The 26,429-nt window shown below is 36.7% G+C and overlaps 1 protein-coding gene across 3 annotated transcripts in view; it reads left to right on the top strand.

Moving 5' to 3' along the window:
- Herc4 (HECT and RLD domain containing E3 ubiquitin ligase 4) overlaps positions 1-26,429 on the top strand; it is a 171,408-nt gene that overhangs the window by 32,837 nt on the left and 112,142 nt on the right. For all 3 annotated transcript variants that reach the window (XM_081726048.1, XM_081726055.1, XM_081726061.1), the window contains exons 6-9: positions 1,677-1,838; positions 8,128-8,279; positions 13,617-13,747; positions 25,305-25,551. In XM_081726048.1, coding sequence (XP_081582174.1) covers positions 1,677-1,838; positions 8,128-8,279; positions 13,617-13,747; positions 25,305-25,551 — 692 coding nt within the window. The remainder of the gene's footprint in view (positions 1-1,676; positions 1,839-8,127; positions 8,280-13,616; positions 13,748-25,304; positions 25,552-26,429) is intronic.

Below are 26,429 nucleotides of genomic sequence, written 5' to 3'. Positions count from 1 at the left end.
ATTGAAGAACTTTTTATGAGTCGGAAATTTTTCATAATTTTGAAGCAAAAAGTAAAACAACTTCTTGTGAATCGGAAAGTTTTATTGCTCTGTAGAAACAAATGTAAGGAATTTTCATGAATCGGAAAATTTTAATCACGTTGTAGAAACAAGTGAAAACACTTTTCATAATCTGGACAGTTTTGGATATTATGTATAGTGATGTTAGGTGGAAAATTTTCCACTATATTTAACTGCACATTCAGCTATAAAATTCGATTCCTGTAGAGAAAAAATTAGACAGCAACAAATTATAATTTTCCAATTAGATTTCGGGAACCAGAAAATTTTCTAATATTTCAAGTTGTGAAGTAAAAATTTACATAGTGTTTCTCTCTCTCTCTTTATTATATCTACTTATTTACAAATGGTGCAGAATGTAAATCTATAAAAGTAGTAAAGCTATGAGAAAACCGACTTATCCGTATTAAACTGACGGAATCTAATATTGTAAGATCAAAGGTTGATTCTGAGGGAAGAACGCATTGAAGTTTTTGAAACATTCTTGAAATGAATGGTTAGATTTTCACTTCATGAAACTATGTAAGACAATACTTATCACCAATAAATTCTACGGCTAAACAACGATGTAGGAATAAGTGGAGTATGTTTTTATGAATCGGAAAACATTCATGACTTTTAATAAATTGAAATTTTAAATAATAGAATTGGATATTTGTACTCTACGAACTCATGTTCTCTGCACTTTGCATACACACACGCAGAAGAGTTGAATTGAGTTGATTTTGAGTTTAACGTCCCTTTCAGCAGCGAAACTATATAAGACGGGACCAACTGATTAACGTGAAATCCGAACTACATGAGCTCCCGCTGGAAATCGAAGCCAGGTCTTCCATGCCAAAGGCGCGTATGCTAACTGCTTAGCAACGAAGGAGCTCGCAGATGAAAAGAGAGAGAGAAACACTGTGTAAAAGTTTATTTCCCAACTTGAAATATTAGAAAATTTTCCGGTTCCCGAAAGCTAATTGGAAAATTATAATTTGTTGCTGATTAACTGTCCTCTACAGAAATTCAATTTTGTAGCTGAATGTGCAGTTAAATGTAGTGGAAAATTTTCCACTTAACATCACTATACATAATATCCAAAATTGTCCGGCTTATGAAAAGTTTTTTCCACTTGTTTCTACATAGTGATGAAAATTTTCCGATCTATGAAAATTCCTTTCACTTGTTTCTACAGAGCAATAAAACTTTCCGATGCACAAAAAGTTGTTTTACTTTTTGCTTCAAAATGATGAAAATTTTTCGACTCATAAAAAGTACTTCAATTTTTTCATATAAAACAGAAAATATTTCGATTCATGAAAAATGGTTTCACTTGTTCCTACATAGTACTGAAAATTGTGTGAGGCATGCAAATTTTCAGATTCTTTAAACGATCTTTCACTTTGTTACATTTCTGTACATGAATTCAACCAATTTTATGATTGCTGAGGAATTGTTACTTTATTACTGACATTTTTTTAGAACGGAAAATTTTCCACCTCACATCACTATTTGTCATACTTGTTTTTTAAGATGTATGAAATACATAGAACATAAATGTTGCCTATTTTAATATTTCTACTGCATATTCTGAAGATAATGTGCTATAGTATAAGACTGCTTGCTTTCAGATGGTGAACTGTATTCTTGGGGCTGTAATAATCATGGTCAGCTTGGGACAGGAACATCGAAAATTTCTGAAAGTAAGCCACAAAAAATCAAATCATTGGAGGGAATTCCTATTTCATTTGTGGCTTGTGGAGGCTACCATAGTTTTGCTGTTTCTAAATCAGGTATGTATCCTTTTTTTAAAAATTTATAAGCAGTTTTTGATTGTATAATGACTAGTAGAAGTGTCCGTTCTTCGCACGAAAATAATGTTTAAAGAATGCAACCAAAATTTTCGATATTGTAGAAGTTGTACACCTTTTCCCCCTCTAGAAGCGGTATTATTGAATACCTGCAACAAGTATTCGCTCATTTTTAACGAAGAGCTTATATTCGAGGCGCATGTCAGAAAAGAAAGAACTGATATATTTTTTAAAACAAGAAAATGATATAAGAAGTTTATTGTGATTGATATATCAATACGTACCTTGACTATTTCTCGACGTAGTCACCATACACCTCCAGACATTTCTGGTAGCGTGGCACAAGCTTCTGTATATCCTCTGTGTAAATATCTGCCGACTTCGTGTGCAGCCAGTCCAGAATGGTGTCCTGAGCACTTCACTGTCGTTAAAAGCTTCAATGCAAGGCACTTTTTCAGACGAAGAAAGAAGTCGCTGGAGGCAAGGTCGGGGCTGAAGGGGGAAGAAGAGTGAATAGTTCCCATCCAAATCTTTGAATTATCTCAGAAGTACAAGCAGTTATGTGTGGGCAGGCGTTGTCATGGATCGGAAGAATTTTAGAGTGTAGCATTCTTCCCCGCCGGTTGGGGATGGTACATTGCAGATTATACAATGTTTGGCAATACACATTTGCTGTAATTGTTCGTCTTGGTACCAAGAATTTAACAAGAATCACACCCTTTTGGTCCCAAAACTCGGTTGCCATGATTTAGTGCAATGATGGTATCTGTTTGTTTGAATTTCTTCGCTTAAGAGGACCAGAATGCCGCTATTTTATTGACTACTGCCTCGACTCCCCAGTGACGTACGATATCCGGGTTTTATCCTCCGTCACTATGTGAGAAAATAGGTCATCTCCATCCTTCCCCAGTAGGCCCGAAAGTCACGTGCAGCTGTCATTCTTTGCTCTTCGTAAGGACATGTCAGCATTTTTGGCACCCACTTCAGATAGTTTCTAATAACCCAGCTTATCAGTCACAATTCGATGCACTGTTTTCACATATACGTCTGGAAACTGATGAATTTAATTCATGTGAACCGGCGATTGGTTCGCAATTTTTTCGTTAACGTGTCTCACCAGGTAGCCCGTCTGAACATTAGGCCTTTCGCCACGCTCATCGTCATAAACAGATTAAACTCTCTGCACAATTGCCTGATCTTCCCTTTACGAATTACTGTCAGTCTGTTAATGGCACACAATTCTCGATAAATGTGAGGTACATTCTGTCCTTTGACATTCACAAAACCGTATGCCAGAACCCACTTCACATTTAGCAGCATTTTGTATTACGGCAGCCATTTCACCTTACTGCTGCTTGCACGTACGCGACCCTACTCGGACGATTCTATCGTTGTTGCAAGCAGAGAAAACATGGGGATGTTTTTGCGAATGGCCAGCTTCATCAGTGTTGCCAATCCCGCGTAAAAAAAATTCAGCCTTTTTTTTTTTTAACATGTGTCTCGTCCTCGTGCTATAAATATTCTCTCACTTTTAGTGATGGGTTAATGTATTGAACTTCTACCTCCAACTTAAGCATATTCTCACATGGGAAATTTGAACATAATAGGAATTTTCCCTTTGGAGTGGAATTTTTGAAAACTCAAAAAAACATCTTCAGTTATATTTAATGAGGAGTTTATATACTGAGTTTCATCTTAATTTCATGGATTAACTTCGTAAGTTATGACCATTCTGTTGTTGGCAAAAATATTTGAACTCTATTTAACCTCCTGATATGTAGTTTAAAACATCCTTTCGTATCCTTGCTTTTGTGACAAAATGAGTCTTTTGTCCAAATTTCACGTTTCTAGCTATGATAGTATAACCTAGGTGTTGAAGAGTGGGTCACTTATACTCTTTTATAGATAATAATAAAATGTTTCAAGATAATCTGCGAAACGAAGAATGACATCTGAGCTCCTTCGCAACTAAATAATTATTAATCACGCCTTTATTGCGGCAACCCAAGGTAGATTGTTGATGGGAGTGCAAATAATCTCTCGCTAACCTACATGCGTCTTGTAAAGCCCAACTGTGAAAAGAGAACCTAAAACTCCAAATAAAGCTGGTATCAGTGTTGGGAGATTAAACTTAGGTAGTTAGATTACCTTAAAAATTAATTGATTAACAGTAATATAAGTACGAGGCTTGTTAGGAACGTAGAGATACGAACTAAAAATCAGATATGCAAGAACTATATTGGACGCAAACAAAGATACACTGATACAGAGACTATTTCTCCACATAAATGCTACTATTATCCAAACATTTGTTCTAACGCGGAACAAGTTTTTGTATCCCAGAATCGTAAAAATCTGGCGCCTGCATTTGGAATCACGTTATTACTTCTTCCCTGACCTCATCGTCGTCGTCAAAATGTTTTCCAGCAAGGTGTTTCTTTAGGTATAGAAACAGATGGTAGTCACTGGGTACGAGATCGGAGTTGTATGGCTGATAGGATAATCAAGGACGCCTCACATAACTCCTTTGTGACATTTGGTGAATGAAGCCAGTCGTTGTTATGTATAAAACTGATTCCACGTAGTAGCATGCTCCTCTGTTTGTTTTGAATTGTAGGGCGATGATGTTTCAAAGTCTAGCATTATGTTTTAGCATTAATCATTCTTCCAGGAGGCATGAATTCCACCGGTAGAATGCCGTGGCGATCTCTAAAACTGTTGAATCAGACTTTTTTAGCTTTTAGGGAATGAGTATGGCACCACTGCACAGTGGGGTAGAATTAAAAATTCCTGGCCAAAAATTAAAAAATAAATAAATAAATAAAAATAAAAAATGGAAATTTAAGGACAATGTACTTTCACTTTAACGTAAAACGTAAAAAGTGCATTATATACTGGACTAATTTGGCATAATAGAAGGTGCTACTATGTTTTTCATAGTTTAAAGGTTCGCCAATTTTTAGAACCTATTTTACGTAATTTGATCACAAACTTTTAATTTCAAATCGTCCAAATAATATAATTGTGCAGTTAATTCCAGTGGGTAGAAAGTTCATCACAGTATGTAGTTTGCTACAACATACATTGTTTTCATCTTTGTGCATACTGCATGTGGAACTATGACCTCAAAGAAATAGCTAAATTTCTCTCAGTACAAATGACATTCGGAATGTTATATAAAAAAGTACCATTTAGGTCCACGGCGACAATTACACTGGTAGATTCAGCAGGGTGTGTTGGATATGGCTATAAGGATAAAATGCCGATACACACTGATTTGCAAGTTACGACATAAAACGTCTTGAAAGTCACTCTGTTTTGTGGCCAGCTGCCGGGCTGTGAGTTATTTACATTTACATTGCAATAATTGACTCTCAAACAATTATAATCGGAAACCACAAGGATACAGACTGTATTTAATGCATTGTTTTCCTCTCTGAAGTCATCCGATAATGAGAAACAAATATAAAGCGGAGCGGGCAAAGTGTACAAAACCCCCTGATTATATGATGTAATATGTACTGAATATGATATTGTTTAAAAATTAGTTATGTTAAAGTACAGCGCTCAAAAGTCACCACATCATCAGGGCAAGAAGTACAAATAGCACACAAATTAGTAGACTATGGTGGACGGGAAGATTTGTAATGCTGTGACAGAAATAACGCCCACTTTGAGGTGTTACTTGTGCTCGGCGACATCCAGTGATCTTAACAATATTGACACTTGTCTGAAGAGGAGTATGGATCAGAGGACGTTTGAATTTGGACTATCTATTCTCCACGCACGCATCAGGTTCATGGAGTTTATTTTAAACCTATCCTACAAGCTGGAGGTGAATAAGTGGAAAATTACGGAATCCAACCAGGCCAGAATAAACAGAAGAAAACTGTCAATTCAGAAGTGTTTCCGGGAAGAATGTTTCTCTGTGCCCCTGGAATTACATATCCATCACTGTACATAAAATCCTGATCCACGGCCCTTCTATCATATTATCTGCTCTGCTCCCAATCGGCCAGCTGTCTGAGGAGGTTCATTAGTCGCAACATAAAGACATCAAGTCACACGCAAAAAGTGTCTGGAGTGGCCACCATGGAAGACTTGCTTCTGAGGCTGCTTCTCATACCAGACTCTGTCCATCTCGTCCCTGCGGAAACTGCCCAGGAGGACTCTGGTGTGATTTCACAGGAAGTGTTGGGACTGCTCATTGCGCCTGGGCAGCTGGAAGCTCGCACTGTCGATACCAATAGTGACAGCGAGATCGACATGTGATACACTACATGCACACTCTTCCACAAGTCAAGTGCTGCACGGTACGTAATAGTAGGTCTTTGCTTTGAACAACACTCATCACAATTAACAAAATTTTGTTATACAGAAGACTTTTTCGTTTGACAATTTCACGTATTTGGAAAAGTGAAATTTAATTCCTTGCCATAATATCTTCATGTAACATACAATGAACACCTACATATTGGAGCTCCCTCGTGGCTAAGCGGTTAGCATACGCGCCTTTGGCGTGGGAGACCCGGGTTCGATTCCCGGCGGGAGCTCATGTGGTTCGGATTCCACGTTAATCAGTAGGTCCACGTCTCATATAGCCTCGCTGCTGAAAAGGGACGCTAAACTAAAATCAACTCAACTCAACACCTACATATTGTAGAAATATGTATAATTTTCAAATATATACAAATTGTAAAATACTCTATTTCTTTTTCTTGTAAAGTACAATATCTGTTGCGCAACAATGTAAAGTATGAATTAAATCTTCATCTTTGAAAATTGGAAATTATGCTCCCCGCCCAAGCTCGATACGCCACTGGTGTGTTTGTTTTATGTAAAGTTTCTACAATACTGTATTACTATTCTTTTATGAGAGGAAACAATTCTCTACAATATAAGCAGTCTATTTGCATATTTTCCCATGTAAACGATTTTTGGCCAGGAATTTTCAGTTCTGCACCACTGTGCACTAGTAACATGCTCCTTGAATTATGGCGTATGTTGAAATTCCATGTCTCATACCCGTTACAATAGAGTCCAGGAATGCATCTCCCTCCACTGCGTAGTGCGTAAGAAAATCAATTACGTATCTCATTCTCTTGGTTTTGTGTTCGTCAGTCAACTGTTTCGAGCCAGGGTGCATACAAGTTTTTATATCCTAACCCAATCACAACTTCATGAATAGTGTTCCTTGAAACGTCAGAAAACATCACACACAATTCTCTAATTGTTACCCATCTGTTCGCACTCACTTCTGCTTCAATGTTATTGCGAAGGTCGTTAGTGCGTTACTGCTTTGCGGTGCAGAGACAGCATTTCACTGATTCACTGTGATTGCGCAAGAAGTAAGTGTTTTTTGGCATGCAAATGTCGAACCCAATTTCTACGATGTACGAAACTGTGCCCTTGTGATGAAAATGAAGATAAGTGTATTAACAATGACTTACAATGGAAAAAACCAACAGATGGTAGTGATGAGACCTTCGACTAACGTAATGCCTAAATATATCTCTTTCTATATAGAAATAGAAATACTGTGTGGCGACCATTTTGATGATATATATATCTTGATCTCCTAAGTGGGTTTTTAGTTGAGACATTTATTATATTGTTGGGATGTCGGACTTAGATTATATATAGCGTTTATTTTAGAACAGTTTCGCGTATATGTAGCAATTTCAAAATTATTTGACTTTTAATTTTGGGTTTCAGAGACGCCATATTTAAACGCTGATGTCGCAGTGGAAGTGGATGGCTGAAAATACAATGATTGTGTTATATAAACATTGATGCAAGCATAAAGCTTTCATTTGAAAATTTGTAGAAGTTAAAACCCTTTAAAACAAGAAAGACCTCTTCCGCCGGCAGCTATATTGATTCCCTCCTTCCGGCCCCTACCAGATTTTTCAGGATGATATCTGATACCACATGATTAATGCCTTGAAATGAAGGTATTCTCCCTATCCACACACCCTTCACACAAAAACCCACGAACTTAAAAATACTTGTCTGCTAATTACTGTTAAACTTACCGTGCCACAAACTAAGTAGAATTTAACTTACTCAAGTTCAAATATGTGGTAATAATGCAATTGGCTTTCCGTTAACAGTATTGGAAAGAGAAAGAAACGGAAACATTCTTGAAAGTTTATAGACAGATGATGTACAGATTCTGTTAGGGACAAACTTTATAGATACCTTAAATCTAAATTAGTAAAATCTTGCTTGTGTCTCTCATACAATGTTTTTCATTTATTTATTTATTTAGGTGCTGTGTTTGGATGGGGAAAGAATTCATTTGGTCAGCTAGGCTTGAACGATAATATAGACAAAATGTATCCTTGTCAGTTGAAGTCCTTGAGGACTATCAAAGTCAAATACATTGCCTGTGGCGAAGATTTCTCAGTGTTTCTTACAAAGGTAGTATTAGTATATAATGTTTTACATTCTTGTCTCAGTAGTGTTTATTGGGAAAGGGAAAACGTGTGATTTTAATTGTTTAAAGATGTGTTCACAGCTGAGATAATTTCAGTCTTTGTTAAAAGTGATAATTTCAGTCTTTTGCTTTTTAGTAATGTAGCGATATAAGAACTACTTTCTAAATAAGAAAATATCATAGTTCTCACCACAACGCCTACCGGCATTTATAATCGTTGTTCTCTCGTGTTCAGGTGGTAGTACAGTTTTGATTAAGCTGGAGAACATAAATGTGGGACGTTAAAGGAGTCATAAATGAACGTTTCTGGAGTACCATAAAGGGCAAGTGTGCACGTGATTTTCGGAATTCTACAGCTTCTGACTTTTCAGTCGCTTTCAAAGAGACACTTTCAACTTTGAGGTTGAAAAAGATTATTCAAACGTTAATACATGGCCTTAATGTAAACATTATCTTTCTGCGTATCTTCAAGTCAGATATCAGGAAACCTGTAGGTTACTGTAATACTTGATATAGGAAGCTGTGGGTTACTTTGCGTAGAGCATTTAAAGCAGCAGTTGCTGAATAACTTCTTTCAGCATACCGTGTCGCGTATACTCCTATAGAATCAGAAAATTTTCCATTGAAGTTATGTTCTGTATTGGCTTCAAAATAATAGTGCTGCCTAGCGAGCCATTGACTTTTTCCGTATATTCTGTTGTATATTCAACGTGTCAGGAAGGATAAGAAAGTTTCGAAAGTTCCGAGCTCTTCAAACTATCAGATCGTATTGATATTTATTCCTAAATTTACGTTTTTTAAAGCACTTGTTTCAGAAGTAGAACCTTTCGTTACTGAATTTCAGACTGACTCTCCTCTCAACATTCCATTTTTTTACAACACTGTATCGGAGGTGGTGAAAAAACTGTGATGTGTTTGTAAAACTAGAAATTTTTAATTCTTCGAGTTCATGTATACCAATTGATATGGAAAATAAAGAAAATCTTCCTATGAAAAATAGACATTATTTCACTACACATACGAGCTTTAAATATGTCCAATAATGGAGTTGGGACATTGTGGATTTCTGCCTAAATTGCCGAAAGTGTCTACAGAAATTTGTTCTTAAACTTGCGTAGAAGTCACCTTTAAATTATAAATTAACTAGTGTTGAATCTTAAAATTTACACAGCATCTGATGATGGAGTGAATCGCATGAAATCTCTTTTAGCTGAATTAGTTCAAAGAGTTTTGTTCGTATTCAAATTGTACAACAATTATGAGTCAGTACTCTAGAATTGGGCAGTGTTTGGATAACTTTTGGCTAATGAATTCGAAAACCTCAGAGTAAAATCATTTAAAGATGTTAAAATGGTCTTGATTTTGTCACATGAAAATTCAGATCTAGAAAGAGGATTTTCAATCAATGCGTAGTGTATAGCATATAATTTCACAGGTTGACTGCCATGAACGTCATATGTGGTGCTCACCTTATATCTCTGTGGGGCCATGAGCACCATATATGATGCCCATGCTTGATATCACAAATTACTAACTATTCAGGTTCTTGAGGATCATATATGATGCTCATTGTTACAAATTACTGTGAGACCATGGGTGATATCAATAAAACGGAGAAGTTACTCATTACGCCCAATTTTGAAGTAGTTACTCGCATTGGTATCAATAAAAAGAGAACTGAGCACTAGTCATCTCGGCTGACCTCGGAGAAGCCCCGCCCTTTTGAAGTAACCACACCTCTATTCTCGAGCCGAATAACTACTCCGCGTTTGATATCAATAAAAAATCAAGACTCTTCTGTGATGCTAGTAACTTCTCCAAATTTGTGGAGCAAGCTAAATAGGTGACTCCGTGCGAAATATTTCAGAGTATATGATTGTATTGCTATGTAGTAAAACTTATAAATTGCATAGAAATGTTGCAAATGGAGATTACAAAAAACATAGGTTCATGAAAGAAAATGTAAAGTAGTTAGTACAACATTTTTTAGGAGAATCAACGGAAATTTGGGATGGTGCACTACGTAATGGCAAAAAGATGCAGGTTTTCTTGCTTTACGTGAGTGATCCGGGATTCCAGGTCTGAATTGAATGTCAGGGGATTCTGTTGTGGCTCAAAGTACTGTTTCTATGACTACTACAAGTGTAATGGATGCGATTATTGCGAAATCTGAAAATTGATTGTTTCCGGAGGTGTGTGTAATATTCAAACAGCAAAGGCAGAGTGGCAAGAACAATATACATTTCCGGGTGCTATCGGAGCACTTGACTATAAACACGTGGCAATAAAGAAACCTAGTATTTTGGAGACGAATACGCTAATAGGAAGAGCTCCTTCGTGGCTAAGCGGATAGCGTACATGCCTTTGGCATGAGAGACCCGCGTTCGATTCCCGGCGGGAGTTCATATGGTTCGGATTCCAAGTTACTCATCCGTCCATATAGCCTCGCTACTGAAAAGGAAATTAAACTCAAAATCAACTCAACTAACGCTGATAGGAAGGTTGTATACATGAGAATGTATATTTTTTTTATGCCAAGGTGAAAGGGGACGCGTATGGTGTGGAAAACGCAATCAGATGGATGTGCTTTATGACGTGACTGGCTGGACTATTTAAAAAAGGAAACAAAGGGACCAAGTGTCTGATTTCGTTCTTAAAGCCAAACAATCTACAAAGACCTTGGACAACACGTGATATGCACTTGTCGTGCTAATCTTGATATTGCTGGATTCCAATCAACATCCATCAGTTCCAAGAAGTTCGTTCCCGTGGTTTCAGTATTACTTTCTTGTTTCCCATTTTCTTTTTCAAATTAGTTTTTTTTTTTTTTCTTTCTTTCTTAATGCTCGCTCGGATATTAAAGATTCTCTTTTGGATTTGTCTCTCATTTGTAGATGTATTTGATATTTCGTTGCATTTCACTGTAATTGCCTTCAAAGCTTCGGCTTTCCTTCGTTTACTTTCTGGTAACTGTGACTTTGAAAGTACCACTGGAGCACTTTAATTGAAACTGTCGTTGCTACTTGTCCCTTCCATGGCGTTTAGGATATTACGCCATAAGTTAAAAACAACGAAATGACCGCGCGACGGATGGGAGAAATGAGTAACTACTTCTTTTATTGATACGACTCAGTGCTACGTGCAGAGGAAGCGCGAGTAAACGTTCATAAATCTGGAGCAGACTAGACCTGAGTAGTGGCTTGTTTTATTGATACGAAATTGAGGGCGGAGATTACTCCAGGTGTAGTTACTCCGATTCTCGAGCAGAACTTCTCAGGAGTAGTTACTTATTTTTATTGATATCACCCCATGAGCATAACATATGGTGCTTGGCTCCCATTGGTACATTTTTGCGAGAAGCAGAACATCGCGACAAAAATGTGACATGACTATCCATAATCGAGCAAAAGGTAAGAAGAAATTTATGGCCTCCTGAGACCAGTACCTTCAAATCACCTTGGCAGTCAACCTGTTAAAAGAACAAACTTGAGTAGCACTTATCCGGGACCTGAACCCACAAAATGGGGATGATATACATATTTCCTGAAAGCTTGGGTCAAGGTAAGATCAAAACCGGTTACCAAAATTGGGGAGGTCTTATACATTCCTCTTGGGGGCAGCATTTTACTCGTTTTTATTAAAGTCTAAGCGCGTCTGTAAAGTCTGTTGCAACCCTGAAAAATCTGAAGCAATGAGGCAGATATGAAAACAGAAAAACATGTCTTCCATCATTTCAAAAGTACAACGTATCAAAGTAAAATAAATTGCCCTAGGGTCTCCCGCAAGGTCCCAGACGGGGTCCAACTCAAAATTTTTAAATGGAAAGGAGGTTAACTTGCACGTCGTATGAAAGTTGGTGTCAAATGAAAGAAGGTAAACGAAGTCTCGACTCTCTAAAATAAGCCTGTGCAAAATAGCGGTGGGTCAAAATACCAATACAATCTTCATTGCAAAGTCAGTGGTCATTCGTTTGAATCTGAAACGGTGGGATAGGTGTAAAAACAAAAACACGGAGACTTTGCAATGAAAATTGTGTTGATATTTTGACCCACCACTATTTTGCACAGGCTTATTGTAGAGTGTCGAGACTTGATTTATCTTCTTTCATTTAACACCAACTTTCATACTATATGCAAGTTGATCTCCTTTCTATTTAAGAATTTTGAGTTGGTCCTGTCTGGGACCCTGGGACAATTTATCCAGGATTCATTATGTACGAAATGCTTGTACTCGTTTTGCAGAAGCAACAAATCAGCGACGAGAGAAAGAGGAAGGAAAACAAAAGATGCTGAAAATTAAGCTCATCTTGAACGAGCTTGAAACAAAGAAAACTGACTATGCGCAATATTGATAGGAAATAAAGGAAAATTGAAATTTTTTGTTTCTAAAGAAATGTTTTAATATACCGCAGCCAGTTTTATGGATACACATCCGCCCTTTTTCGATGAATGTTTCACTATGACATTTTCTTATCACATGTAATGGAACTTTCACTAAAGGTACAGATTCAAGTTTTTGGAAAGGTGTTTAATTTCTTGCATTGAGCACGAATTTTATTAGTTGAGAGTTGTGTAATTTCGTAATAAAGTACATTGTATTTGTTTTTATATTATTCATTTCTGTATTTCATTGGAGGAAAAATCTGTTACTTATGTATCATCGTTGTCATGTTTCCTTGATTTTGTTTTCCCGTCTGTATGACTAATTATAAACCAGGGAAAATTAAAAAAAAAAAAAAAAAATCTGGAAAAAACAATAAAAGGCAGGAAATTCTTTCACGTAATTTTTGTTGCCACCCTGATGTAGTACTTGGATTTAAACCATCTATACAATATTTTCTGTACTAGTTGCTTACTCGTCAATACCTATCTAACAAGACACTTTCTGGTCATTATTTTGTAATGCCAAGTTACTGTTCGATTTTTTTAATTGGTGAATTTTTCTAGAAGATAATTTCGAATATATATCAAACTGTTGGAATCATAGCAGCATAGAAAGCTGAACATGTTGCTAGTAACCTAAATGGTGGGTCATTCTTTCATCATGTTGCAGGTCGTAGTTTTATTTCCGGCAGTTCATCAGTCAGGTTTTCCTTTACTTTTATGATATAATTCCAGACAAAATGCATTGACAACGAAACAGTTTAAAATGAGATTATTCTGTCTGCCCATTGTCATTCGTGATTTGCATTTTGCAATTCGTACGATTATTTCTTCTGTGACTTTATGTCAGCACAGTACACGAGTGTATTTTCTGAGTGATGATTTAAAATTAAAAGTTTTAAAAATTTATTCTAATTCGAAAATGGTTCATCTTTACAGGATGGTGGTGTGTTTACCTGTGGCGCGGGCATGTATGGACAGTTAGGCCATGGATCAACTGCAAATGAAATTGTGCCTCGAAAAGTCATGGAGCTCATGGGGAGCACCGTGACACAAGTAGTTTGCGGCAGGTGAAATTATAATTTTTTCTGTAATTTAGAATATGACACACTTAAAATAATTACAGGTTACAGGTTGTAACAATGTGCTTACTTTTATATCCTTGGTGTTTTTTAATGTTGATATTTCGCGTCGCCGAGAGCCACGTTCGCAGCCGTTTCTTACCTCTTGCAGGCTGGAAACTGTTGCTAATTTGACTCCCACGCGAGTCGAAATATCAACATAACTAAATAGACGAGGAACAAGGGTGAAAAGTAAGCACATTGGCATGTATTGATATACAGTCACGCAATAAAATAATTCTACCTTTCAGGTCATACGAGAGAGAAAAAATACTTCCAACCCTGTTTATGTGATTTAACTCCATCGAGAGACTTGCTGCTTTCACATGAAGTTTGCAGGCAAATCCAATGTTTGCTGATAAGTAAGGGGCGAAGATCACGACCTAAAACAATTAGATATATATGAGCTATAAAATGCCCTTAAAAACATGGAAATATAACCTGATCTTTGTGAAAATGACGATTAAATTTGCAACTGTAACTTTAAAAGAATACAACGAACATACAAGTGATAAGCATCATGTCCGCGATACTAGAAAAACTAAGATAGCTTCTTCAGTTGAAATATGTAAGTTTGATTTTAAATGAAAATATCCAAGTAAAATATAAATTTAAACGATTTAATGATTAAGACAAATATAGCCAATTATTAAGCGTAAAGTGCATTTATATACCCATCTAGGCCTATACGTAGCATTCTGTATTTTCGTCTCCGGAGCGTTACTGCAAAGATAAAGCAATAATGCTTTTACGTAAACCGCGTAATTATTATTTAGAATTAACAAATTGTATATGTAAAATCGCAAAGTGAAAATCTGGGACACATTTGGGGTAGGAGGGACTTCCTAGAACATTGCCTCTTTCCGCCAAGATACAGACTGTCGAAAAAGTAACAAATTTAAATGTCAGAAATGATTTTTAAAAAATATTACACACAAATTAATTTTGGAAATATTTAATGACAATGAAAACTTCAAAATGAACAAACTTCATGGCTCTGGATAAGTAGAGTAACAAATAAAACACAGTTCTGACCAGAGCAGAATGAAATATATTAAAAATTATACTTACAATGTGTTACAGTTTCAAGGACCTAACGTCCTCTTCATCAGACACAAACACTCTGACTTCAAACTTTTCCATTTACCTGATATGATTGCAATACACCACTAGTCGTGACAGCATAGAAACAAAGACAAATGTGTGTAATAATAAAAAAATATACTAAAAATAATAATAAATATACCGAAACATACCAAAAATGACGGAAAAAAATCACCTGAACTTAGGAAGAATGACAAAAATGACCTAAAAGCTGAAAATTGGTAAAAATATGTTAAAAAAAAAAAAAAAAAAAAAAAAAACGAAGTATGGTGTGTGTATTTGATGGGCATAGTGCCCGCGATGCCAGAAAAAAGATAACATTTCATCAACTTCTGCCCCCTACTGATAAGCAATGTGTTTCCTTACGTAGTGCCTTTAGATAGAGTGGCAAATAGTTCTTGAATTTATTTTTGAAAAAAAAAAAAAAAAAAAAAAGGAAAAGACCAAAAATTCATACGCAGTAGTTTACAACCGTCTTATTACTAGTTATAATTGGAGTCCGGAATTAATGACAAAAATCCCAAAATGGCTGTCAACATTGCTATATTAAAACCCTGAAATGGCAAAATAAAACAAACAAGGGTTTTTGGAGAAAAAGATAAAGTATAATATTTAAAAACTATAATAGACTATAATTGGTTTGTTAGTCGAATAAAAAAAAAATCCTGATTTTTAAAAAAAAATAATAATTTAGCATTTAGTACGTACAATTTAAAATTTTTGAAAACATTTAAATTGCACAACGCATGAAGGACGACATCTAACGATCCATTCATCATTCTTCAGTAGTAACAATAAAACCAAATGATAAACGCAGAAACACTGTCACACTTTATTCACATACAGTTCCGCTAGCAGTTTCGAAAACATTCAAAGCACAAGAAGTACTAAATTGAAGATGGTTTACACTACACCAGGAGTTAATTTTCACTTAAGGAAGTTACTTCATATTTTTGTATTCTGAAAATATAAACAACTTCGTAAGATTTTCAAATGAGAGACTTTTTTGTCTCCTTTTAGAAGGAATTAGCTTTAGATAACTAACTAACTCTATGGCCTATGGAACCCGGGGGTTCAATGCCGCGTTCACAAAAGCACTCCACTGACTTCTATCCTTATTCAACTGGATCCAGTTTCTACTCTGTATTTCTATCTCTACTTGATCTATCTTAATATTATCCTCCCATCTGTGCCTAGGTCTTCCTAATGGTCGTTTTCCGATTGGTCTTCCAGTCAAGATTTTGAAAGCGTTTCTACTTTCTTCCATCCTAGCTACGTGACCTGCCCACCTTAGTCTCCTAGACTTGATGACTAAGAATGGTTGGTAAACCATATAAATTGTGTAGTTCCTCGTTATGAAGTTCCCGCCATTCCCCATTCCCGTTCCATTTGGTTGGTTCCGAATGTTCGTCTCAGGATCTTGTTCTCAAATATTTTCAGTCTATATTCTTCCCTCAGAGTAAGCGAACATGTGTTGCAACCATACAGAACACCACTATGATTATCGTTTTATATATTTTAAGCTTCAAATTCGTCGACAGAATTCGCGACGACAAGAGATTTTGAACTGAATATAACACGAATTCCCTGCTTTTAGTCGACATTTAGTTTATTCGTCAATATGATTTTTGTCCGTTAATATTGATCCTAGATATTTGAAAGTATCCACTTTGTAAAAAGTATTATTTAATATTTTAACGCATTCATAATTTGCCGTATTACGGTCCCGACGCACTTCCATGGATTTAGTTTTCTCTGCATTTACTTCTAAACCCATGCCCCTGCAAGCGTTTAATAAGATCTCTGCGTTTTTCCTACTGTTCTTCTATCATCCACTATTAAATTTACATCATTAGCATACGCTATAAGCTGCTGAATTAGCTTTAGATGTGAAAATAATCTTCCCACATCTACAGATATCACTGGAACATACTGGAAACAAATAATTTAGGAAGAATTTATGTTCTTGTAGTAGTTACATCATCATCATCTTTCATAACGCTAGCAATATTCTTCAGTTTTTCCAAATCTAGCATTTACAACACGATCAGACTTCCGCCTAATGTGCGCACCTTTGTCACCAGGTAAAACACTCAGATCATTGACAGCATCATTGAAGGTTTTCAGACAACTAGGTGAAGTCTTTTTCCAAGCTTGGTAATAGCATCTGGTTAACTTTGTAATATGTTGCAATGAAAGCTAGGTCCTTTTTCAATGAATTCTTAAGCAAATTTTCAGCAATCTTAATTGAAGATGCATCACCCTTATCAAAAATACCGGTATGAATGATTCTCTTGATGGATTTGAAGTTCTTAGCATGAAAGAGAACAATTGTAATTCATCTCGTTAAGATGGGCTCTGGTGGGAGTGGAAGTTCAGAGGCTAATTTACGAAAGGCTCTGGTTCACAATATAGCTTTCAGAAATACCTTTGTCACAGTTGATACGAGAAGGTCAGCGTCGAGAAAATGAGAACGTATTTCCTCTGCATGCAATTCTATGTAGTAGGTGTGCCAGAAAGGCGACATGCACTATAATTGGGAATAGAACCTTAATGGCTTTTGCTGTGCCTTTCATGTATGCAGCTCCTCTATGATAAAAAGAACAACCCTCTCATGTTTTATGCATTCTGGTCACAGAATAGTAATTTTGTAAAAACCTGTGGAATTGCCATATCATTTACTTTCTCCAGAACTTCTGATGGAATCAAATATATTTGTATGACGTCTTCCTCTTCCGAAGTTCCAGTACAGCATTAGCAATGGAACGGCTTAGAATATCGTATGTTTCATCAATTGAAATCCATATAGTTTTGTCACCAACACTTATAGGAATATCGACAGTAGTTCTATTGTACGCGCTATTAAGGTAAGTCTTTCTTAAAGACGATTCATTGGGAACCTTTTGTTTTGTGTATTATTCGAGGAAGTTTCTAAAGGAAACATTTTTCACCCACGATAAAGAGATGTGCGTCTAGTTAGAGCCTCACGCAGATTATTCTCAAAAGTGTTAGTACGCAAAGCGGGATACGTGAATATTCCAAGAGAATTCTGAACTTGTCCACCAGTTGATTTGCGTGTCCTTACAGATTTATGTTTTTCAGTGGTTATATGGTAAGTGACAAAATAACGCTTCTCAGCGGAAATCACAGTTTCACATAATTTGCAAACTGTACAGAACCATCTGTTGAAAACACAGTACACCCAAACTTACTTACAAATGTTTACATCTTTTCCTAGAATTCTAACTTTCGGTATCTTGACACACCGAAATGCACATCAACAGCAGCTATGTGTTTCGCACGCCAGCAACTCACAATACGAGGATCACTACGAAAGTTTTGAGATGTGAAATAACTTACATACTTAAAATCAATTTAACACTTACATTTTCTCAAAGTATTCACCATTAGACTGTACACACTTTTGCATCCTCGAAAACCACTTTTGGAAGCAGTGTTACCAGTCTTTTTCTTCAAGTGTTGAAAGTTCATTCCCGTAAGCCACTACAGCTTCTTCAAGGCTGCAAAATCTCTTCCCACGCATGCGATCTTTGATCCTAGGAAACAGAAAAAAATCGCACGGGGCCAGGTCAGGGCTATACGGCGGATGAGTCAAGTTTGACCTCCGTAGATTCTAAAAACTGAATTGTGATGTTGGCCGTGTGTGCGGACGCGTTGTCATGATGAAGCAGGATCCCACTCAATCCAGTTCTTGGACGCCGTTCCCGAAGCTTCTGGAACACTTTTGTTAGACAAACAGTAATGTACCACTGAGCAGTAACAGCCCTCTGTTCTTCAAGTGGAATAGTTGCAATATGGCCAGATTTGGAGAAGAAAGTTGCGACCATCTTCTTCCCCACACTTCGCGGTCGCTTCACTTTCGTGGGTGGGTTTTCGTCTGGAAAGATCCAAATTGTAGACTGGCGTTTACAGGGTTTGAAAAAACCCGGGTTTTTCTGAAAAAGCCCAACCCACCTGGGCCCATATGGGTTTTTTCGGGTATTTTCGGGTTTAATTGGGTTTTTTCGGGTTTAACTGGGTTTTATCGAAATATTTCAATGTCTTTGGGGTAAAAGTAATAAAATGTGATTTATATTTCAAGATTATCATTGTCACATGTTGCAACAATTTTGTATTCACTGCTATTTTTTTAAATGACCGCCATTTTGAAATTTTATGTTGGTATGCCACCAAAATCTATACAGGAAATTTAGTGTCTCGTGCTTATACCCTGAAAATTTAAATTTACGAGACCGAAAGTTTAAATGTAGTATGTATGTATGTATGTATGATACAGGCAGACGAACGAACAAATGTATATTGAATCATCCCAGTAGCGCAGTGCAGGGCCGTAACTGCCCCCAAGGAAGCTCCCCGCCGTTCGAGGGGGGCACTTCAAGACAAAATTTTCTTACTCCACATACGATACGATCATGAATTTATAAATGAAGCGTCAAGCAGGTTCACTACATTACATAAAGCAGCACACAAAAGGTAAATAAAACAAAAATGAGTCATGGGCCCATTTCAGTAAAAAAAAAAATAAATAAATAAATAAATAAATAAATAAATAAATAAATAAACTGTACTATAAGGAGCCCTAGAAATAATCTTTATTCGTATGGCTTTGAAATTTGTCAATATTGTTCCCTTAATTAATTTGTCATGTATGGAACGGGCCCAGGGGCGTAACTAACGTCCCCGCATACCTTGCCGTGCGGGAGGGCCCACAGGCTCCGGATACCCATAAAGAGTAAAGGGAAGATGGAAAGAGGGGGCCCAAGAATTAGTAAAACAACTTTTTCTAAGGGGCCAAAATACACGTATTAATGCTTGATCCCCAGAAAAAAATCTAAGCTACGGCACTGCCTCAGTGACGTTCGCCAAATATGAACACCAAATATATTAATTTAAAACAAAAATATAATTCATATTTATAAAATAAATGTTTCAAAATGTGTTATACGACATAAATATTTTCCAGCGTAAAATAAATGGTTTTATTGTTGAAGTTCACTTCCGATACTTTGTGCGTTCAATTACGGGAATTTCCCGAGCACTTGTTGAAAGACGGTTCTTTCCAGAAAGTTAGTTTAAAACAATTAACGAAGATATAATTCACATTTTATAAAGTACATGTTTAAAATTAAATATCTTCAATCGTAAAATAAATAGTTTTATTGTTGAAGTATTCAGTTCCGATGCTTTGTGCGTTCAATTGCGGAAATTTCACGAGTAGTTCTTTTGCGACTTTTTTTTTCTTCGAAAATGCAGCTTTCTGTACTGTACATCGAAATTTCCAGTAGTACACAAGTTTCAATTCAGCACTTGAAATAGTAAGCGTTACGTAGTTTTCAGAACCCTGAACATTAAGCTTCTTAAATTTGACATTAATTTTTAGGTTATTGCTGGTGTTGATTCTACAGAATGCTTATTCGAAGAGTAGCAACAAATAACTGAATTAAACTATTGTTATTGGAAAACCAAATTTTACTGAAGAATACTTGTGTTACCATCAAAGGTAATCAAAAATAATACCAATAGTTTTACGAATGCACTACAAATTTACTGGTAGTACCGACACCTATGGCCTTAAACCCGTCAAACGTATGAGAGATAACGTCCCTCGGCGTCGCCGAGTCGGTGAGCACACTATTCACGAAAAGGATTTTCTAAAATATAAATCTGCATATTTTACTTCAAATAAGCTATAAGCATAATCCATACATTAATTTGTTCTATAATTATTTCAGGCTAAGGTAAGGTTTTTATTATTATTATTATTCATTCAGTGCATTCAGAACCTTATAAAAATCTTATGTTGAATATTGCTGTATACCTTAACATAAAGCATCCAATTCGCCCAAAGAAAGTCTAAAAATCTGATAACATTCACTTTCAATCTGATCACCTTAGTTGTACCAATAATACACTAACAAAAAGCTCAAAAACCCGGGTGGGTTTTAAGGTGGGTTTTTCAGGTGGGTTTCGGGTTGGGCCCACTTGGGCAAACCCTGGGCGTTTATTTTCAGGGTCAGATTGATAGATCCAAGTCTCATCACCAGTAAGAATGTCAGAGACGCGTCGAGAATTGCCTCCATCAAATCGTGCAAGCATTTCTTCATACCATTCCACGCGTATGCGCTTCTGCTGTTCAGTCAAAGTGTGAGGCACCCAACGAGATGAAACCTTCCTGAGTCGAAGATGATCATGAAGAATTTTTGTTACTGCTGGCGATCCAATGTTCACTGTAGATTCAATGTCCTTGAAAGTTGTTCGAGGATTTTGTCGAATCATTTGTTGCACAGCGGCAATGTTTTCATCTGACACAATTTTTGCTGGACATCCAGCTCTCTCTTCATCTTTAAGCGATGTCCGGCGTCTTCTGAATTCACCAAACCACCGAAAAATTGTAGCACTGGAAGGACCAAGATCCCCAAACTTGCTTCGCTTCTTCGCTCTGGATACCACTACCGAACGCAATTATTGGTATTCAAATACTGTGCCACAACAATGCGTATCTCAAAACTTTCGTAGTGACCCTCGTAACTGCCTATACCTGACAATTTCTTTAAAGTGAACATCTTCGTTTATCTTCGTCCTTCTAAATTCCAGGAACTGAAGATGCACTAGCATTTTTCCTCCACTTGCCACATTCCAACGGAAATAGATTACAATTATCAGACACTGCGATCGCTTGGCCAGATAAGAGCGAACTAAATCATGGATATGCTGTCATTTGTGCATGGATAAAAAGCAGGGGAAGAGAAAATGAAAAGAAATTGTTTCTATACTGTGAAATTGCACTCCTGAAAATATCATGAAAATTGCAATACATAAAATTTATAGCATTTTGCCATTAATTCCGGGCTTTAGTTATAATACATTTACATAAGAAAATGTGTGTTCTATCCCAGCAGTACCCATCTCCCCAAAATGTTGGAGTGCAATCCCTCCAAATTTATATCCCCCCCCCCAAAAAAAAAATGCATTGCAAAATATTTCACTTGGTATTCACACATAGCAAAATAGACACACACTCTTTCTCTCTCGCTCTCTCAACAAAACTCATGACTATCCACTGACTCGCCTGTGGTTGATTCACTTAAAGGCAAAACGATCCACAAACAGGGTAGGAAATATTTTCCCTCTCTCGTACGACTTGAAAGGCGGACTTCTTTCTTGCGTGACTATATCCTATACCATCTTTCAGTAAATTACAGGTTGTGTTTTACTGTTAGAGAATCATATAGTTGAGTCAATGGTACTGTATAAGACCAACACAAGAGTGATTGCTAGGGTCGCGCGGTCTAAGGCGTTAGACTGGCGATTGCAAGGCCTGTATTATATGTCGGAGACTCGAATCCCGCTCAGGGCATAGGTGTTTTATATTGTCCTTTCACCATTCATTTCATTATTATGTTTCATTTCTCATCGTTTCCTTTAGCCTAAAAGCACAACTGTGGGACTTAAAGCTCATAAATAAAATAAATAAACTAAACAATACATTCTATGCGTCTGGGTATAATTGAAGACTCGCTGTAGAAAACAATGTAAGTGCCACCTTGAAATTGTTTCACTTATTTTATTTTTTTAAAATACGTTTATGCTGTAGTTAGATTTTCATACTTCTTACATGCGAGGTTGTACTTCTAAGCAATAGTATTTTCTATTTTGTGACGCTTGGGTGCAGTTTACTATCTTCTGTCACTATTATTACAGTAACTTCTGTTTCTGGCACTTATATTGTTTTCTACGGCGGGGCTTCAATTATCCACACTAGGTTTAACGATTAGTATACGAGGGCAAATCAATAAGAAACCTACAACAATTTCTGTAGAAGAGAGTGTAGTAGGTAAACATTAAGAATACATCATTGTAAAGGGGCATATTAAAGCTACTTTTCAATGTAACTGTCAAGTCTCCCAAGATATTTCTTCCATCCCAGCACAAGTTTCAAAAATCTGTTGACAGAAGTCCATCTTTTGGGAGTATAGCAATGTGCGCACAACCGATTTCACTTCATATATCTAAATTAATTTGTCATCCAAGAATTTCTCAATGGGGTCAAAAAGATGGTAGTATGAAAGTGCCAAATCAGGATTTTACGGCGTTCTTTCGAGTATCTTGTAGTCAAACATTTCTAGTTTATCACCAACAGAAGCAGCAACATGGAAGAAGTTGAACATTACCAGCAGTAATGTTAGGACGTTTGTCTTTGGCGCGGGAGACCCGGGTTCGATTTCCGGTGGGAGTTCATGTGGTTCAGATTTCACGTTAAGCTATAGGTCCATGTCTCATATAGCCTCGCTGCTGAAAAGGACGCTAAAACTCTAATCCAATTCAGTGTTAGGGCGTTTTTCACAAGTGTACGACACAGCCTTACCAATGCTGTTTCACACGATAAAGCATTCACAATGGCCCCATGTGTTAGTAAATTCACCAGTAGAACCCTCGCAGATTGAGTCACCATGAATTCCTTGTTTGGTGGAAAATCTGTGTTTCCAGTCCGTGGATGTCCACTTTGTTTCAGACGTCTAGTGGTGTATTCAAGACTCGTCACCTGTAATAATACCTCCAGAAAAATGTCCTTGTTTTTAGTGTATCGTGCCAGGTGATCCAGACGTATCATTATTCGCTCTACGTATGGACGTCTGTGACGTTCTTTGGCACCCACCGAACACTAAGTTATGCACCACATCACACACTGTACCATACAAAATGTTGATCTTGTTCAAAGATAGTTCACTGGTTACTACGAATTGTCTCTTTCAAGTGTCATGATATTGTTATTCGCTTGATGGTGTTACTAGAACTCCCAGCATGTAACAAATCTTCAAGATTCACATAGTCGTCCTCTTCAAAGAATTTGCATTCTTGGAGATGTTACTATGGCCTTCCCGAAACACGCGTATCATTTCACTGTGACTTTCACTTGGGTGTTGTTCTTTTGTCCACAAAAGACGAACTACTATAGATATGCTACATTGACTTGATCCCTAGTCTTCGGTTGCAAGCGCTGCTATCGGCTGAAGGAATTCCACTCGCTTTCTCTCGCTTAGCAACAGCGGAACCCTTATTGACTCAACGCGTGGGTGTGTGAAGGTGTGAGCGTTAGTTCGCATTTTTGCCACGGCTTAAGACATTTTGGCAGCACAATAGTCTCTGCTCTCAGAAATAGACGGCTGTAACACGCCTCATCTTTGCTAAGTAGTTCACGCTTCTGCTAATTAAAGGTACATTTGATCGAACAACTGTTATTACAGTGTGAGCATCAAGTAATTCTCTCTCAATTTTCACGTCCTAGACCAATATAATATTGGGCGAAAAAAAATAGTTGTGTGTTAATGATTCGCCCTCGGGTGTTGGTGAGCTCCTTATTATATAATTTTCGCCATTTACTCATTTCCGTGTCTTTTTACCTTACATACAGTTTATTTGAAAACGCCAACGCATATTCATCTCCGCAATGTGACGTTTTATTTTCACATCCATACACTGCAACAGACCAAATTGAGCTATTGAGCTTTTATATAAATGTGCTGTAATATATTTTTTTATATTGCTTGTTGAGAGTAGTTCCTATTAGTTCTCTTACCCACTGTAGCCGAATTGTAAACACATTTGTGTTTGGTATGCGAATTCCGTATTCGATGCTCGGTGGGAGACAGAATTTTCGATATTTACTCAATATCGTAAAGAGAATCGAGAAGCAACTTAAAGAAGGAAATTCTATTCCAGAAAAACAGCGATGGAAGTCTTACTTTCTGACAACATATCTTCCGACTAAAAGTCGCCTAATGGGCATATCCCAGTGTCATTTAGTCCTGTGTTACTTTCTTAGTTTTCGTAGTCTCGCATTCTAAAGCGAAAATAGAAAGAAACGGAGGTGAAGTATCCCACCGCTTCAAACCAATATAAATTCCATTGGACAGATTTCCTCTAATTCATAAATTTTATTCTTGCTTTACTAAGTAATGTTTGTATTTACCGCCCTCGTAAAGTTATTCTTTTAATTGAGTCACGGGTTTTATATTCTTAGTCTCGTATGAAAGAAGTCATGCGCACTCTCCATTAATGACAATTAATATTGTCATAGGAGTATTGATCAAATTTCAAATCATACTTCTAGTATTATTAGTACTTTCGTTTATTTTAGAATTGCTCTTTTTATTATTAATATCATTTCTACTTACGAACAGGAAAGATTTTATCTCTTGGCATTTATGTTTCACGTTACAACTCACAAATTTAGCTTGTTTTGGTGGTGATGTGATTGTGTGAAAATGTAAATGATCAGATAAGCGTTATTTTAGCCAGAAATTATTGATGATGAATTTAATTACAGCTCCAAAATAGCTAAAGATGCACATGTTGATATATTTGTGTTTCTGTTTTGTAGGAGACATACACTTGCGTTTGTCCCGTCAAGAGGTCGTGTCTATGCCTTTGGAGTGGGAGGAGCTGGCCAATTGGGTACTCGAGTAGCATGTAATGCTGCTACTCCTCAAGTGGTTTTGGGCCCATGGGTCTCTCCAAGCGGCGTGTCTGCAATGGACTTAAGTGAAAATCTTGAAGAAGACAACTGTGTGATTAGGAGGATATTTGCTGGTGGAGATCATAGTTTTGCTTCTGTGTCCTTACAGAAGGTATGTCAATTGGCATAAGTTCCTTACGTTCATGTGCTGAGAAGTTAATGTTTTGATGTATTTTCTGCCTTAAATAGGATAATAGTGAGCATAACAAATAAAAGGAGCGAGACATTTTGTGTAGCTTAACTAAACTTACAAATCTCTCCCTATATTCAATCGAGGTATCAGAATAGATGATTATTGTACATATTTAGACAGAGAGAGAGAGAAATAAAGTCGTATTATGTCTTAAATGTGATAGTATGTTTCATAATAGCAGGGCTCATAGCGAGTCACTTCGTTAACTAAGTTTTTTTTTTTTTTTTTTTTTTTTCAAATTTGTCACTAAAAGTTACTTTTTTTCGGGGGTAAAATCATTTTTCATGTGATTTATGTTTTGGATTGGCAGTTTTCTATGAAAAATATAAAAATAAATGGAAAAAGACAGAATTTGTTACTTATTACTCTTCTAAAAAGCGCAGTTAAATTCTGTCATCTTAAGTGCTAAATTTTTCAAGGATATCACAGAACTGCTTCAGAAGGAGGAGTCCCTTGTACATATTCTGTATTCTCAACTTCGAACTGTTAAGAAGATTTTGTTGTTGCGATATGTGAAGAAAGAAGTTGTTACATCTTTGACAACTGGATGAAAGCGTTGTAAGTGAGGAAGATGCAGCTGGAGAACTGCAGTGTGGAGAAGAAGCAAGGTTAGCATTCAGAAGTTGGAAGGAGAAGAATGTGCTTAGTTTCAAGAAAAATGTAAAGTCTCACTACGTGACAGTATATAAACACATAGTAAAAATTATTGAAATTTCCCTAGAACTTACATACGTGTCTTTAATTGCAAAATGTGAAGTCATCTGAGAGTGTCACGTATATTACAAATCTGGCAAAAT

The sequence above is a fragment of the Thermobia domestica genome, chromosome 1 (genome assembly GCF_964235325.1).
Source record: "Thermobia domestica chromosome 1, izTheDome1.hap1.1, whole genome shotgun sequence".
NCBI classification, from domain to species: Eukaryota; Metazoa; Arthropoda; class Insecta; order Zygentoma; family Lepismatidae; genus Thermobia; species Thermobia domestica.
Note: the sequence above shows the minus strand (reverse complement) of the source record. Positions and strands in the feature narration are given on the sequence as shown.